The sequence below is a fragment of the Rhineura floridana genome, chromosome 1, assembly GCF_030035675.1.
Source record: "Rhineura floridana isolate rRhiFlo1 chromosome 1, rRhiFlo1.hap2, whole genome shotgun sequence".
Lineage (NCBI taxonomy): Eukaryota > Metazoa > Chordata > Lepidosauria > Squamata > Rhineuridae > Rhineura > Rhineura floridana.
This window is the reverse complement of record NC_084480.1, coordinates 236,620,717-236,639,203: the sequence shown is the minus strand read 5'-3', so window position 1 is coordinate 236,639,203 and position 18,487 is coordinate 236,620,717. Positions and strand designations below refer to the sequence as shown.

The following is an 18,487-nucleotide window of genomic DNA, read 5'->3' as shown; positions in this document are numbered from 1 at the left end:
TTTCACCAAACTAGACCTGAGAGGGGCCTACAACCTGATGCGTATGCGGGAGGGCGATGAGTGGAAGACGGCCTTCCGCACCCTTTATGGGCACTTTGAGTACACCGTGATGCCGTTTGGCTTGTGCAACGTCCCTGCCGTCTTCCAGCACTTCATGAACGACATCTTCCGGGACCTCCTAGACCGCTTCCTGGTGATCTACTTGGATGACAACCTGATCTACTCGCGGAACCCCTCGGAACATAAGGAGCACGTTCGGGCGGTGCTGCAGCGCCTGCTGGAGCACCGCCTCTTCGCCAAGCTCGAAAAATGCGCCTTTGACCTCACGACCGTGGATTTCCTAGGCCATCGGATCTCGCCCTCGGGTATCCAGATGGACCCCGCCAAAATTGAGACCATCCTCCACTGGGCAGCTCCGCAAAGCCCCAAAGATGTGCAGCGCTTCTTGGGCTTCGCCAACTATTACCGCAGGTTCATCTCCCACTTCTCCAAACCCACCACGCCCATCTCAGACCTGCTTCGAGGCAAAGAGAAGTTTGTTTGGACCGAGGCCGCTCAACAGGCCTTCCGGCGCCTCCAACACGCCTTTACATCTGAACCCATCCTCCAGCAACCCGACCCTACCCGACCTTACATAGTGGAGGCCGATGCATCGGATAAGGCAGTGGCAGCGGTCCTACTTCAGCCGGTGGGGAGCAAGCAGTCCCTGCTCCCCTGTGCGTTCCACTCCTGGAAACTCAACGCTTTGGAACAGAACTACACCATTTGGGAGAAGGAGTTACTGGCCATCAAAGTAGCCTTCGAGACCTGGCGTCATCTCCTGGAAGGGGCACGCCATCCGGTCCAGGTACGAACGGACCACCGAAACCTGGAGCACCTGCAAAGCGCCCGACGGCTGAACCAACGCCAGATCCGGTGGTCCCTGTTTTTCTCCCGGTTCCAGTTCACGGTCACCTACCTCCCTGGCCGCCGAAACACCCTAGCAGACGCGCTCTCTCGCAAGCCAGAATACCGAGCCGAGCAGGTCGATCGCCCCCTTCGCCCAATTCTTCGCCGCTACCCACCAGCCACAACCCCTCCTGGACCGGGTGCAGGAACAGCAGCAAAAGGACCCCTACGCACTGGCCCAGCAGCGAGAGCTCCAGTCAGGGATGCTCGCCCGGGACAGCCCCTTTTCCTTGCAGCAGGGCCTCTTGTATCACCGGAACCGGTTGTACGTTCCCCCGGGAGCTCTGCGGGGAGAGGTGCTCTACCTCTGCCATGACAGCCAGCCGGCAGGGCATTTTGGAACATATAAAACCCTCCACCTGGTCCTACGGGATTTCTGGTGGCCCCGGGTCCAAGCGGACGTCAAGGACTATGTAGCGGCCTGTGATACCTGCCAGCGAGCCAAGAGCCACCCCGGCAAGCCCCCGGGGCTCCTGCTCCCACTGCCTACCCCCCCCGGGCCCTGGCGCTCGGTCTCCCTGGATTTTATCACGGACTTAGCGGCCTCCCGGGGAATGACCACCATCCTCGTAGTCGTAGACCTGTTCACCAAGATGGCCCATTTCCTCCCCTGTGCCGGCCTACCCTCTGCCCCAGAAACTGCGCAATTGTTCTTGACCCAGGTTTTCCAGTTACACGGCCTCCCCGACCACCTGATCTCTGACCGAGGAGCCCAGTTCACCGCCCGGTTCTGGCAGGCCCTGTTTCGGGCCCTGAACGTCCAGATCCACTTGTCCTCCGCCCACCACCCTCAATCAGATGGACAAACAGAACGTACCAACGCCACCGTCGAACAATACCTGCGGTGTTACACCTGCTTCCAACAGGACAATTGGGTGGATCTGTTACCGCTGGCGGAGTTCGCGTATAATAACTCCGTGCATGCCTCCACGCGCCAGACCCCGTTCTTTGCCTCTTACAGCTACCACCCCCGATTCTTCCCCTCAGTGCGACCCCCCGCTGCGGATGTCATGCTGCAGGAGTTGCAAGCCCTGCAGGCAGTCCTGAAGGAGCAGCTGGAGCAGGCCAAGGACACGTATAAGCGCTTTGCTGACCGCCACCACCAACCAGACCCGCCGCTGAAGGTAGGCGACCGGGTATGGCTCTCAACCAAATTCCTGCGTTCGCAATGGCTGTCTGGCTCGGAATGCAGGTCCCTTCCGGATCACCCAGCAAATTAACCCGGTGGCGTTCCGGCTCCAACTCCCTGCCTCCTTCCGCATTCACCCTGTCTTCCATAGATCACTGCTGACTCCCGCTCTCCCGCCTCACCCCTTGGGTAGTCAACCACGGCCCCCACCACCGATACAAGTCAACGGGGAAGAGCAAGTCGAAGTGGCGCAGATCCTGGACTCCCGGAGGCTTCGGGGCCGCCTCCAGTACCTCATAGACTGGCAGTGGTACGGCCCTGAGGAACGCTCATGGGAAGATGCGGCACAGGTGCATGCCCCTCGTCTGGTCCGGCGCTTCCACCAGCGCTACCCGGATAAGCCGGGCCCCGGTGGGAGGCGGAGGTTTGGTCGTGGGGCGGGGCATAGTGTCATGGCCCCGTCAGAGGACTCCTCAGATGAGGACGACTCGGGAGTAACAGCAGCAGACCCAGGAGCAGCAGGAGACACGGAGGAGCCTCCTGAGAATCCAGCTCCTTCTGCCCCTCAGCTGCAGAGCACCCCAGGGACAGCAGAGGCCCTGCAGCCAGACACAGACAGTGAACAGGATACTCCCCCCTCACCGGCAGAACGTAGACAGCAGAAGGTCAGGCAGAAGAGAGGCAGGCCTGTCTCCTTAAGGCCCAAACGCTGAGGGCTCACACCTGCTCTCCATCCTGCTCTTTATAAGGCACACCTTGGCTGCAGCTTGTTGCTGACTGCAACGTCAGGCGTGGCTTTGTGTAGACCTAGTTTCCCTGCAGCATCTCTTTGACTGACCTCCTTGGCAATTGATCCCGGACCTCCACTGACCTCGCTTCTTGACTTCTGACTCGGCAAGTACGCTTCGGATAGGCCTGGCAGATTTACAACCCGACTGCTGGCTAAGGACTTTCCTTCCCTGCCAAAGACCCAGGAATTTCCAGCCCCCACTGACACTGCTGATGCAGTGTAAAGCTGACAGTCTTATCCCAAAAAAGGATCTGTGACCCTCCCAGGAAACATGAAGTGGAAGGGGCAGGATTGGAGCTTGAGACTGATAGACAAATGGTCAAGGAATACCTAATCACTTCGAACGAGTTCAAATCTCCAGAGCCCGATAAACTGCATCCTAGAGTATTGAAGGAACTGGCTGAAGAACTCTCCAAACCGCTGTCTATCATCTTTGCGAAATCATGGAGGACTGGGGAAGTGCCGGATGACTGGAGGAGAGCTAACATTGTCCCTATCTTCAAAAAGGGCAAGAAGGAGGAACCGGGGAACTACAGACCAGTCAGCCTAACATCAATCCCTGGAAAAATTCTGGAGCAGATTATAAAGCAGTCAATCTGTAAGCACCTTGAAAGCAATGCAGTGATTACTACGAGCCAACATCGATTTATGAAGAACAAATCCTGCCAAACTAACCTTATCTCATGTTTTGATCAGGTAATCTCCCTTGTAGACTGTGGGAATGCTGTAGATATATCTCGCATTCAGTAAAGCTTTTGACAACGTGCCCCATGATATTCTGATTAGCAAGGTAGCTAAATATGGGCTGGATGAAACAACTGTCAGATGGATCCACAGTTGGCTCCAGAATCGTACTCAAAGAGTGCTTATCAATGGTTCCTTCTCAAACTGGGCAGAAGTAACGAGTGGGATACCACAGAGCTCGGTCCTGGGCCCAGTGCTCTTTAACATTTTTACTAACGGCTTGGATGAGGAGGTACAAAGCATTCTTATCAAATTTTCAGATGATACAAAGTTGGGGGGCATAGCTAATACCGTGGAAGACAGAAACAAAATTCAAAGGGACCTTGATAGGCTGGAGCACTGGGCTGAAAACAACAGAATGAAATTCAACAGGGATAAATGCAAAGTTCTACACTTAGGAAAAAGGAACCAAATGCACAGTTATAAGATGGGGGATACTTGGCTCAGCAGTACAACATGTGAGAAGGATCTTGGAATTGTCGTTGATCACAAGCTGAATATGAGCCAACAGTGTGATGTGGCTGCAAAAAAGGCAAATGCTATATTAGGCTGCATTAACAGAAGTATAGTTTCCAAATCGCATGAAGTACTAGTTTCCCTCTATTCAGCACTGGTTAGGCCTCATCTTGAGTACAGTTCTGGTCTCCGCACTTCAAGAAGGATGCAGACAAACTGGAACGGGTTCAGAGGAGGGCAACAAAGATGATCAGGGGACTGGAAACAAAGCCCTATGAGGAGAGACTGAAAGAACTGGGCATGTTTAGCCTGAAGAAGAGAAGACTGAGGGGAGATATGATAGCACTCTTCAAGTACATGAAAGGTTGTCACGTAGAGGAGGACCAGGATCTCTTCTCAATCGTCCCAGAGTGCAGGACACGGAATAATGGGCTCAAGTTGCAGGAAGCCAGATTTCGACTGGACATCAGGAAAAACTTCCTAACTGTTAGAGCCATACGGCAATGGAACAATTACCTAGAGAGGTAGTGGGCTCTCTGACACTGGAGGCATTCAAGAGGCAGCTGGACAGCCATCTGTCGGGAATGCTTTGATTTGGATTCCTGCATTGAGCAGGGGGTTGGACTCGATGGCCTTGTAGGCCCTTTCCAACTCTACTATTCTATGATAAGCTAGGGACAATCCCCCAATACTCGCCTCAGCTTCAAGCTGAGAACTGTGGGGGATTATCTATATCATGCTGTGAGGCATTATCTGAAGTGCAGTACCCTGTCCAAAAACCTTGACCACTCCTGTCCTCCTGTGGTTGGAGCTAATGGGTGGGTTTCATTGCTGATGCTTCTGCCTGTCTCTGAAGTAGCCACTTCCTCCCTTTTATTTATTTTATTAATTATTACACTTTCATTCATCTCTTTCTGCAAGGCATTCCGGATGGCATGTATGATTGATTCTCCCTTTCATCCTCACAAAAAATTACTAAAACCGTCCTAAACGTTCTCCTCCATAGAAATCGTTATCAAAAGATGAAGGATTTGCACAATCTGAAGAAAAATAGAGTATGTTCATAACAACCCTGTGAAGGTAGGTTAGGCTAAGAAATGATCAGCCAGAAGTCAGAAGGTTTGTCAAGGTTCATCATGCTATCCAAGGTGGGGTAGGGATGCACTGGTGAATGACAGCTATGCCTCATGCACTAAGATTGCCAAGTGCTGAAAGGGACTGTGAAGAGAGAGGTTTCATATGCTGAGCGACAGCTGAGAGGAGGATGACCAATTAGGTGCCACACAATCTAATGCCTAGTTGGGCATGGAAGGAGCAAAAGAAAAAAGAAGGGACTGTCTCCATGATGAGCAGATTTGTGGACTCCATTAATTTCAAAGTTTAAAAAATGTTTTAAAATTACAACACTGTAAGTCTTGCTTGTCACTTTTTTTAGTGTACTGCAATTCTAGCCATGCTTTTATTTTTCCCACTTTTCAGGAAGTTATGACAGTATATGTCTGACATTATGCTCTGCTGACTTTGAAGATGTGATACTTAACTGAATCACACAAATTTATGACTCAGTTTCTACAGAAGTATTTGTAAAGAACATATTTTGATGCTTGCCTTAAGAATCTGATCTCAACTGAAAAAGGAGTGATTGCTGGTTTGTTACAGAAGTCAGTTAATGTGTATTTGCAGTGAATGCAGTTTTTCATTAGAAGAGCAATGGGAAGTGTGAATGTGGAAGGAAAGTGGGAGAGGGCAGTGTCTTTACTTTTATTTAAAAATTAGGATATGGTATGAAATTTGCTTCTTCCATTGTTGTAAGGAGAACAATAAGAAAAATTCACTAAGTATATACACAAAGTGAGTAAGAGAAATAGGAGATTACAGTAAAATGAAAAGTGGTAGAGCATCTACTTTGCACGCAGAAGTTTCCAGGTTCAGTCGTTGGCATCTGCAGGTAGGACTGGGAGAGACTCCTGCCTGAAACCCTGGAGACCTGCTGCCAGTCAGTGTAGACAATATGGAGCTAGATGGACAAATGGGACTGATTCAGTATAAGGATTTTCTCCTACCAGCAAAGTTTATCTTGAAAGCCAGGCTCAAAGAAGGAAAATATTTTGATGCTTGCCTTAAGAATCTGATCTCAACTGAAAAAAAAACCCAGGTAAAAAAGAATGATGAAAATACCAGCTTTTGCAGCGGCTACTCAAACCACATGTTTCTAGTGCCTAAAACAGGTATAAGTTTAGTCTTCAAATAACCTGTTGAAACTTCTGTTCTATTATCATAGAATGTGTTTCTAATTTTATTAGCTAGGAAGTACAGAGTAAGTATTCTGAAACTGTCTTAAGTCTTTAGTAGTTTTACATAACACATTTTGATTCAAGTAATTTTTAGTCTAGAAGGTCTTGAACCAGGAACAGAAATGAGATTCAACAAAACAGGAGGGACCACATTTATTTACCCCATTAAATGCTTTTAGATTCTCCAGAAAAGAATTTCTAATGATTACTTATGGCACTGTCAAGCAGCAAAACAAAGCATAACCACCTAACCATTTACACCATATTGAATCAGTGTTCCTGTGCCAATCAAGACAAACAGAAACTGGCCTAGGACATGTGAGGATCCAGTGCTTCCTTAAGGAGGGTCTAATGACTTCAGAGAAGTACTGCATTATTAAAGCTGCAATCCTATAGACACGGAGTATGTCTTATTGAACTCTATGGGGCTTGTTACTGAGTAGGCAAGTATAAGATTGCTCTATAGCAGGCTTTCATTTATAAAACAATAATCACCCCTAAACACATCACAAGAACTATTTATTTCTGCCATTTTTATCCATGTAACCATTATGAATTTTATTGCTAAAATTAAAAACATTATCCCTCCCAATTTTGTATCATAGATAACAGATGCTGAACAGTCAAATTTCTAGCTTATTTTCCATGTAGAACTACTTTAAATCAAACAACTGCTCCATTCTCCATCTTGAGACCCTGCAATTTTATTTACGGTATTTTTAGAGCACCAATGCCTTTAGTATTTAATGCAAGGTAATTATTTACAAAGAGACTAACACTGTAACTCAGGTCACTGGAACATTTCTGCTCTTCAGGTACATTCCTATGGTGCATATTTCTTGCTCCACAAGTTTTCTGCTTGTAGGATTATATGGGATTATATGGGGAGGGCAACATCATTGATGCTACCTTGTGAAGGTTTCAACTCTCTTCTTCTATTAACGCTAATGACTTGCAACAAAATGTTACAGTGTATCCTCACCTCCTAACGGGAGCGCCACCAGCCATATCTTCCTCCAGGATACTATAAACTGTAATGGGCTCAAGCAGGCCAATTCACTCATCCCAATTTTCCATTTTTCCTTTGATACTCATTCTGTGGCTTCTGGAGATTACTGAGCATGGTCAGTTCTCACTGGGTATGTGTATGTTTTAATATTTTGTACTTCTGCATAGCCCAGGTTTACTGAAACATGCCTAAACCTCCCTCTTGTTCCTCACTATCCCTGTTTTTGGCTCCAGTCCTACCAGCAGTCAACACCTGAGTTTGCTATTAGAGGGAACTCTAACATGGGGTGGGGAACCTCATGTTTGGGGTACATGACTGCAATGTAGCCTATTGTACAAAAGTAGGAGTCACATTTGTTGCTCTGTCCACTTTTTAACTTTGATCCACCACTAGCATGTGGCCCCTGGCAGGTTGCCAAGAAGAAATGTGGTCCTTGGGATGGAAAATTTCCCCCACTTTCCTAGAATGCCCTAATTTAAGATTCCTGCCAACCAGCCATGCCCTCCCCTCTAGGAAGCTGCTAGGGGTTCTAGCAAGGCATTACACCTCATCCCCAGTTTCTCATTTTTCTGTTTTAAAAATATATATTTTATTGAGATTTTCAAATTTAGTATTTTTCTTTTCCAACTGACACTCAACATCCTATGGCTACTGACAATGCTCAATCCTCATTAGGTTATTTTGGAGATTGCCTTCTTCAGTATTTTTCTTCTGCAAACCACACAGTTCCTCCAAGCATGTTGATACCTCATTCTCATTGGCCTCATTTTAACTCCAACATTGTCAGCACTCTCCACCTGAGTTCTCTATTAAAGGGAATGATGAAGACTGACTTTCTTATTAATCCACTTGTATTTTAGCACAATTACCTAGCACATTTTAATTTGAACCTCACTGGTCATCTACTGGGATTATGAATGTTATATATCCTTTCATATAAAGACTTGAAAGATGAGGTGGTGAAATTTCTTCCCTTGGAGGTTCAAGGGCAATCAGAACTGGATATGATCTTTTAAGGTAGACCTTAAAGGGAAGTTGGCTATATGTTATTTCATGCTCAAGATCCAATTTTGACCATATTTGCAGAAAAAAAATTATCCTAGATAACATTTTCTAATAATTCTGAAGTTTATTCACCTTCTCTTGCAGTTTGCATTATGGTATAGCTTGCTTGCTGGAACTATCTGCATTGGATTTATTTACTTAGTAGTACTTGTCTTCATTCACCCACTTTTGTCTGTGGGATATGGATCAATTGATCAGCATTCTCTGAAGAAGATCACATCTATCTGATCTTCAAATTCCTTCCAGCAATAACATATACAAATATGTATGTTTTGCCATTTTTTCATCAGGTTAAGCAAAATGGAAGAGTTGGGTATCAAGATAAGAGCTATCTTTATTTATGCTTACTCAGAAATAAATCCCACTGTAATCATACAAGTATGCATAGAATTGCAACCTAATTCAAAGTCTACTGTATTTGCTGTTTCATCAGCTCAGATGACATTATGGCAGATTGTATCTTTTCACAGTCCTAAAGAAAACTTGAATATTCTCTACCAAAAGCTGTCAAATTCTCATTAAAATGTTAAAAGTTAGTAACTGCTTCCTTTCTTGTTAACAATGACCCTGATCCAGTTGAAGTCATAGGCAACTACTGGCTGTTGACAGGGTTGTACATCTCCAGTGAGAAATAAAGATGCATCTAATCAGTTTGATGGTGCCTAGATGGATATACATCTGTATCAACACAGTTTGGACTTGGCTGCAGATACATTTCTAACTCTTGCTTGCTAACTAATGAAAAACATAGCAAGTTGCATCACTGAAATATGCATCTTAGATAACTATGTCCAGTATTTATTCTAATGGATAAATTTAATACATATAATTTTACAGGGTCTCATAACCAATGTTAATCTTTATGGCTGCCCTTAAATATAATTTGTCATCGTCTAAACTATATGGGATTAGCAGATCAAAAGAAACCATCATAAAGGGGTTTTTTTCCTCTCAGTGAAGTTGAAATGTTTCCAAGGGATTAATAATGACAGCCAAAATGATCTATAAATGTAAATATGAATATTGCTCTGTCCCACATCAGCTGAGAGGGTATATATTCAGATTATTAGCCAAGACCATTTCATGGTGGCAGCAGCTCTGTGCATGCCACCCCATTGGGCTAACACAGTGCAGTAAGGAGTGACATGAAAAAACAGTCCTAAGACCACTCTTATACTACATCATAAGGAAGGTTTGCTCCCCCAAGATGCTTTTCTGAAGATAAGCAGCTGGTGGGGAAAGGTTCTGCACTTCTCACTTCCATATGCTTTTTGCTGCTAATTTGGATCATCTCCCATCACCTTCTTTGGCTCCTCTCTTGTCACCATCTTTGGATCCCATGACAAGTAGAAAATGCTACAATAAGTAGGAAAAGCCATCTTCTTCTCAATGCTATGACAGATGAGTCATGTTGCTGTGTGTGGACTAAGAGCACGTGGCTGCTCTGACAGAATCTCAGATGAAACTCTAAACATAACCCATCTCTATTACAACAAACCCTCCTTCCCTTTAGCAATTTGAATAAGCTATGCTACTTGCAAGTAGTGAGATATTATTAATTTTGGGCACCCTCTGTTTCCTTGGATTCAAAGATTACCCCCAAAACTAAATCTTCAACTGAATGGAATATGCTGTATTCTCCATTTGGGGAATAAGAAATGTTAAAACAATATTAGCTATCCCATTTGGGGAATAAGAAATGTTAAAAGGATATTACCTAAAGGGATGAAGAGATAAAAGACATGGGGTGATACCCAGCTAAGTCATACTCAAGGGTAGACCCACTAAAATGCATTAACTTGTCCATGAATTTCAGTGGGTTTACTCTGAGCATGATTAACATTGGATATTACCCATTATCTTTGTTTCACAAATCACAGCTAGCACTAGGAGTTTTCAAATACAGAATGTTCCTAGCAGGCTAGTTTTTTTGTTTTGTTTTTTAAAGTCATGCTTTACCTGCTTTATTTGTTGTTTGTTGTGTTTAGGTAAAAATCTGTCTTGGAGTTGCATTCTCTAACCTGGAAGTGCTGTGCCTTGACATAAGAACAGCCTGCTGGATCAGGCCAATTGCCCATCTAGTCCAACATCCTATTCTCACAGTGACCAACCAGATGCCTATGGGAAGCCCACAAGTAGGACCTGAGTACAACAGCACTCTCCCCTCCTACAGTTTCCAGCAAGCGTTCAGAAGCATGCTACCTCTGACTATGGGGTCAGAGCATATCTGTCATGGCTAGTAGTCACTGACAGCTTTATCCTCCATGTATTTGTCTAATCCTCTTTTAAAGTCATTGAAGTTGGCAGCTATCACTGCCTCTTGTGGGAGTGAATTCCATAGTTTTAACTATGCGCTGTGTGATGAAGTACTTTCTTTTGTCTGTCCTGAATCTTCCAACATTGATCTTCATTGATGTCCATGAGTTCTAGTGTTATGAGACAGGGAGGAAAAACTTTGCTTTATCCACTTTCTCTATTCCATGCATATTTTTATACATTTCTATCATATCACCTCTTAAATGTGGAAGTTCAACAAATCCTTACTCAAAGTGATGTAAAATTACTCTATACGTAAAGTTTGTATTTTGTATTCCTCAGCCAGTAAAAAGTCCATCTAGTACGTGCTATAGAACTTAAGAATCCATTAATGTTTTCTGAAAGAGATTATGGAGGGCTCAACATTGAGAACCATGCTGACGTTAAACTCTACAGTAATTTTTCTTATTGTTCTCCTTACAACAATGGAAGAAGCAAATTTCATACCATATCCTAATTTTTAAATAAAAGTACCTTCATTTAAAGTCTTATTACTACTTGAACTCTTGTTTTTTTAAGTCCACTAACAATCCACAACAGACACAGGATCCTTATGATATATGCTATGTGTCACTTTTCATATGTATTGCTTTGCTGATTGACCAACAACATGACAGGCAAATATGTTTGCTGCTAGAATGAGTTTATGTTGAGCTGACTTTGAAAAGTGGTTTAGGATGTTTACCTGGGTTTTAAAAATATGTTTAAGCTAACTAGTATAATAGATATTTTGAAGGTACATGCTAAGATATATAAGGCCAAAGTAATATGGTATTACATTAGTCATGGACATAAAGTGTGTGTTATACATAATTGCCGTATCTGTTTAACATATTTCACGTAAGAGGAATTCATGTCATATTTTATTTCCTGTGTTAATTATATGACTATACTAATATTCCCATTTGCTGGGGACTGCAAGTAAATCAATGTTATACAAAGTAGAGTATGTATTTCTGGACTTCCCAGGAGGATCCCTCCGCCTGTGCTGCCTCTGAGACGGGCTCCCGTCTTGGATGAAACTTATCCAGTTTTAAATTCAGTCAGAAGGGTTTTTTCTGACTGGGGATGATTTCTTCAGGATAAGGAAGAAGCGTGAGATCTGCCACATAGTTTTGTTTTGATTGTTGGAGCCTGGAATTCGTCAGAATTGTCTGTCTTCCAGCAGTTCAGACAGAGCGAGGATTTTATGCTAGCTCAGCTGGATAAGTGACCCGTTCTTTTTTTAACGGACTAGCAGGCAAACCTTCTGTCTACATTTATCATTTTCTTATCTATATAGCTAAAGAGATTTGTCAAAGTAACAGCAATTAAGATAACCTAGATGAGGTAAGACTTTCCTTCTTTATTTACGGAACTAAGGGGGAAGAAAATATAAATAGCTTATCTTTTTTTTTATTGCAAAAAGCTGACATGGAAAATTGCGTTTTAAAGATTACAACGGATGAGAGCTTTCTGATTGGGAGAGATAAGAAATCTTTTTGATTTACAAGACTTTTGTGTAATATATATAAGGGACTATTTTTTCTGATCTATTTTTTTGTTGTTGTTGTTGACGAATCTGCTCATTCTCTCTGCTACTAGTTATTTGAACGCTGTGAACTAAAAGCTGTTTTTGCACTTCTGGACATTTAAGAGATAAGGACTGTCTAGCGTGTGACGTTGGTTGGAAAGATTAACTCCTTTGTAACTGGATAAAGAAATAAACTGCTCTTTGCTTGGGACATTGAAAATTGAAGGAGTTTTGTTCTTTTGGTTTTAAGAATGGCAATTAAGAAGATCATGGATGTACAAGAAGGGACTTTATTTCTAGACATGCTTCAGAAAATAATGGATGGGATTAACTCAATAAAACAAGAACTGAGAAATAATAGACAAGCGTGGAGAACTGAATTTCATGAAATGAGACAGGAGCTGAAAGAAACTCAGGATTCTATGAGAAAGGAGAATAAAGATAGATCTGGAAAACAAAAAAAGGATGGAAGAGAAATTAAAGGCAAGGTTCAATCTATGGAGATTGGCTTAAATATGGACATGAAAAAAGATTTGGATTTCCTGGTTGTGACGGATCCTGGAGATAAATATTACAGTTTGGAATACAGCGCTGTCTCTGAAGGAATTGAAGAGATTGGAGATAAAGATATTATCGGTTCAAAAAAATTCCTGGACTGGAAGGATTTCATGGAACTTGAAATGGAGAAAGTTAATAGAATTAATCCCTGTTTTGTGTCAATGGAAAAACCTTCAAGAAATGTACTAGTGTATCATGTGGAAAAGAGGAGCAGAGATGCGGCTTTGAAACAATACTTCAGTGTTACGTTTGGATTTGATGGTAAGAAAATATCTGTGATGGAGGAAATTCCTATCAGACTTTTATTATATGACTATGACAGCAAGATTTTTGGGTGCGTAAAGATGGAAGATGGACCCAATATGGATAATGACAGAAGAGCGATTTGAAACTACTGGACTCAGTAGATTTGATGAGTTGGATTAATTGACATGTTTATTTAGAAAAAAAAATTGATTGACATATATCTCAAGGATTGGAAACTTCTCTTTGACTTTTTGTGGAAGATTAAAATGATATGATGTTAATGAGATTTGAAACCAACTAAGATAACTGCTGGAGGAAGGTGATTTTATAATCTATTAAGAGATAGGTCTGTTATATATTATAGATTTATAGTTGAATTATAGTGTTTTGAAATTACTGGATTTAGTAGATTTGATGAGCTGGATTAATTGGCATGTTTATTTAGAAAAAAAATTGATTGATATATATCTCAAGGATTGGAAACTTCTCTTTGACTTTTTGTGGAATATTAAAATGATATGATGTTAATGAGATTTGAAACCAACTAAGATAACCGCTGGAGGAAGGTGATTTTATAATCTATTAAGAGATAGGTTTGTTATATATTATAGATTTATAGCTGAACTATGACAAATCGGAAGTCAATATTTTTATATATATGTATTTTTTTTGTATTGTATTAGTTATTGATTTGTGTTGTTTTCTTTTTGTATTATTTTGGTTTTGAAAATTAGAATAAAAATTAATTGAAAAAAAAAAGTAGAGTATGTATTTCTGCCTCCTTGTTTCTTATAAATTTCTTTTTCACGTAGATGTGTATAGGACCATGATGTAAGCCCATTGATATCAGTGGAATTTACTCCCAAATAAGTTGGTCTAAAATTGCAGCCTTACTTGTTTGGGATTAAAAACACACAAAACAAAGGCACAAAGCCAACAGACATTAAACCTCCTGCTAACAACATGCCTGGGCTCTCACTCTTTGTTTTGCTTTGCAGTGCCCTCCCCCAATCGTCATGCTGACCTACATGAGCAGGTTTGCATCTTTTTTTTTTTTACAGGCTTTCTTTAAGCAGGAGCAGTGAAAATTCTTGCTTGAAAAAGGAGCCAGAGCAATTCTGGTAAATACATAAGACAGTCAGACACAGCCTCCATCTGTCAGAAACTGTCGATCAAAATCAAATACAGTCATCCATAATGCAGTGTTAAAAACTGCAATCCAATAGCAAAAATGAAGTCTCTCATGCACAAACCAAGGCATCTACTCAAGTATAATTAAACCAGCCTGAGGACTCAAAACTGTTTACCCATTCAGCCATAATGGTGCATTTAAAAGGGTAGAAAATATTTTGTTGATATGAGAACTCTAGATTTCAACCTAACAAACCCAACAGAGAGGAAAGAAAAACATTTACAGAGAAGAGGTAAGGGACTATAAGAAACTGCTAAATAGTAAGGTCTCCACATAAATGCCGTAGTTTATGGAGAAGATAGAACAGTAGATGTATAAACAAGATGAACAGAAGCGTTTTTGTACTGTGGGTACGAGATGGGAGAGAGCGATAATATCGTCAACCTGAGGCTACAGGAAGCAGTCCATATTCATATAAAACAGTGAGGAGATGCAGAAATGGTGGAAGAAAAGCTAAGATCCCTTCCTCGTTTTGCATTGCATTACTGGGGATGTGCAACCCCTAGCACTCAACGACGGGAGAGGATGGCAAATGGAAAGGAAGGGGAGGGGGAAGCGTTGCTAAGGAAATATTCATCCCTACAGAAAGGAAATATAGCAAGGCGGAAAACAGCACATGAAAGAATTGGCACAATACCAGGGATGCCAAGACAAGAGAAGACTGGGCTGAAGTAGCCAAGCAGGAGGACTGAGGGTAGCAGGCTGCCCTGGCACGCTAACTCTACCTGCCGCCGACGGGCTTCGGGCATCGTTGCCCAGCGTGACGGCTCCGTCCCTCCAGATACGGATGTCCGTGGGGCTCTCCACTCTGTGAACCGGGGACTCCCCGCGGCGGCTTCGGGCGCGGAGGGAACCGCAGCATTGGTAGCAAACGGCCCACGCCTGCTCCTCGTTGATGGGTTGGTTGTAGAGTTTGAGGATCTCCTCCAGCGACAGAGCGTCCCGCATCACCACAGCCGCCGCCAGCGCCCGGCCTTCGTCGTATCCTCCATAGTCCCTGTTGCTGGAGGTGCCCGGTAAAGGCTCCTTACTTCCCGCAGCCCCGGCGTGAGCCATTCCCTCTCCAAGAGAGAGGAAAAATAATCTGTGGGTTGCCCTTTCCGTCCTCTGCCTCGTCTTGTCTCACCTCAGCCGCCGTTGCTGTTTCCCGTGGCCCGCCACCTTCATGTTCTCCCAACACCCCTTCCCCCTTCCTTAATAAGAAAGCGCGTGAGCCGTCGAGCACAACCCAGTCACCGGCAAAGAAGCCTGCAGCAGCGCCGCCGCTGCGACCACAGAGCGAATTAGTCAGTGACTAAGAGGAGGAACGCATGAAGGGCGGGAGTCACGTCATAGCAACGCAATGGCGTCCCTCCTCCTTCCCTCTGGCGCTACACCGCCTCCTGCCGGTAGAAAACAAGGATAGCAAGAAAAAGACCAAAAAAGAGAGAGAGGGAAATAAAAGGTGTGTGGAAGGGGGAAGAATAGTACTCAGCTAAACCACGAGGGTCCGATCTCCCCAGGGCAGAAAATTAATTAGACGCCAAAGGCTTCGGGACGGAGAATTGCCAGGCGGCAGGATGTGATTAGTTTGTCCACGCTGCTACAGTGGTAAATTAATAGGAGCCTGTCATTCCTTTCCACCTAAACCCACAAATTCCTGTGTTATTTCAAATGTTAAAAAAAAAATCTTAATTTGGGAGGAAAGAGCCCTTAAGCTCACTGGTCTCGCACAGATTTTGTATGCAAACCAAACAAATTTTGTATGCACGTGAGACAGATTTAAATAGACAGAAGTGATAATACATACAGTGCCAAACACTCATTACATATGTTCAACAAAACATGGCTTTATCTGATGGATAAAAGCAAATTGCATAAACTAAGCTTGTAACTCTAATATAAACACCATTTACTAAAAACATGTATCATTTTTCTTCTGAGGTGTATCTGCAAGTGGTTTTTAAAAGAAATATGCTTGTATATCTAGTACTGATTCAACCTTTGCAGGCCTTGACCTATTACATCTTGTCTGTGATGGTTCCTGCCTGTTACCATTCTAGCAGCAGAAATTAAGAACCTGCACAGCTACAGCCTCCTCAGAGGGCCTCAGGTCCCACTGCCTTCATAGGTGAAATGTGATGACTTGTGATAGGATCTCTTCAGTTGTAGCGCATCAACTGTGAAACCCTCTTCATAGGAAGGATCACCTGGAACCAAGTTGGATTCTTTTCAGCTCTCAGTGCCATCCTTTATGTAATATATTAATCTGATTTATTTAGTATATTATCTGATGTATTGGTCTTTCTGGTGCTTCTGTTTTAGGCTATTGTATGTATCTTTGGTTGTTTTAATGGTTTAACTACCAAGTTAGCTGCTTGGAAAGATCATCACATGAACAGCAGTTCATATATGCCTTCCCTTTTTTTTTAAAATACACAAGCAACAGTGCGTAACCATGGTCCAATTATTAGGCTGTCTTATCAAAAGATATCTGGAATGACTATCACAGAACTATACAAATCAGTAACACAATCTCCTGTATGTCCTTCATCCATGCATGGTGGATCTAGCCCCCCCCCCCAGTCCAAACTCCAGCTGCTGCACTAGGGGACTGAAGAAGACCTACCCTGGAAGTGCTTGCTGCTTGCTCCTTTGAGTTGCTGTCCTTTGAGACAGCTGAAGTCCCTGGTAAGTGCTGCAAGGACTGGGACCCCCTGCCTGACCCTGGCTCCAGAGAGACGCTGCAGTCAATCTTGCAGCCTCTTGCATCAGCTGCTGGCTGGAGCAGGAGGCATAAAAGCCCAGCTGCCCTTGGGGTCCTTGGGAACAGCTGCAGCACTAGGGGACTGAAGAAGACCTGTTCTGGGAGTGAGTACCTGAGCATTTTGGTGCTTGGTGCTTGGTCCTTTGGGTTGCTGTCCCTTGAGACAGCTAAAGTCCTGGGTAAGTGCTGCAAGGACTGGGATCCCCTGCCTGACCCTGGCTCCAGACAGAGGCTGCAGTCAATTTTGCAGCAGCTGTTGGCTGGGGCAGGAGGCATAAAAGTCCAGCTGCCCTTGGGTCATCCACTGGTGGGGTTGCCACCAATGGGGGTTTCCCCTTGGGGAGTCCTGAGGGCAAGGGTGCCATCCCCCTTCTATTACCTATTTTTTTTCTTTTTAATTTATTTTCTGTTAAACCAATCAAGAGGAGATTGGTGGTAGGGAGTGCATGTGGTGCATGTGTAGTTCCTGCACAGGGTGAGAGCCTGTGCAATGAACTGAATGATAGGAGAAAATCGCCAGATGCCTTCAGAGTGAGTCTGTAACTGGCAGAAGGCTGGCCCTCCCTGGGTGTGAGACAGGAGGGGGAGTAGATGGGCCCTGTGTGAAAAGGTTTGAATGGATACGACTGTTCCCAATTCTCACAGAGGCCTGCCTAGTGGGATAATTGGCTCCAGCAGGTTTTGTTGGTGGGCTCATGTTGGGTCCATATTATGTTGGAATGTATGAGGTTCAACTCCAACTTGGTGGGTTGAGGCTGCATGGGGTTAAAAAGGGTAGCTAGGGAGGAGACCTCTTGGTTGCTAGGCTATACCTGTCCTTTGATCCTTGCCATCTCTCCCCTTCCTGCTAGACTGATATGCAAAGGATGCTGATCCCAGTTCCTTCCCAGTCTTCTTCTTCTCTCTTGAGAGGGGAGCAGACAACTTTCCTTTGTCTCTCCCTCTCAACCAGCATGAGAGCTGCACTGGGACCAGTGCAGACTGCTCCAACATAGCTGGGAGAAGATGATCTGTCTTGGTTTTCATCTGGATACTCGGTGCAACACCAGCACAGGCTGCAGGGACAGGGTGGGGAGGAGTTGCTGTGATCTACAGAATTTCCATGTCTGTCACCAGGAAACCACTCTTTCTTGGGGCTGGCTGTGAGGGCCTGCACCTGGTGTCGGGCAAGGAGACAGTAAACTAGGGTTGCTGCTGCTGTACCATCCACCCTGCTGCCCGGCAGCTTCTCTGACTGAGCTGGCAGAGGCCGTCTTGGCTATGGTGTTGGAGGAGCCCAGAACAATAGCGCTGGGTGATTTCAATGTCCATGTGGAGGCTGCCTCTAGTGTTCCAGCTTAGGACTTCATGGCCTCCATGATGACCATGGGGCTGTCACAAGTTGTCAGTGGCCTGACACATAGGGCAGGGCACACCCTCAACTTGGTTTTTGCTCCAGATGGAGGGTCTGGAGATGGGGGGGTGGATGTCACCCCATTGTC

General features: G+C 44.1%; 1 protein-coding gene across 2 annotated transcripts in view; it reads right to left on the bottom strand.

The window, feature by feature from the left end:
- SPIRE1 (spire type actin nucleation factor 1) overlaps positions 1 to 15,630 on the bottom strand; it is a 160,885-nt gene extending 145,255 nt beyond the window's left edge. For both annotated transcript variants that reach the window (XM_061594984.1, XM_061594991.1), the window contains exon 1: positions 14,986 to 15,630. In XM_061594984.1, the coding sequence (XP_061450968.1) occupies positions 14,986 to 15,316 (331 nt within the window). In that variant the 5' untranslated portion in view covers positions 15,317 to 15,630. The remainder of the gene's footprint in view (positions 1 to 14,985) is intronic.
- Positions 15,631 to 18,487: the final 2,857 nt, after the last annotated feature.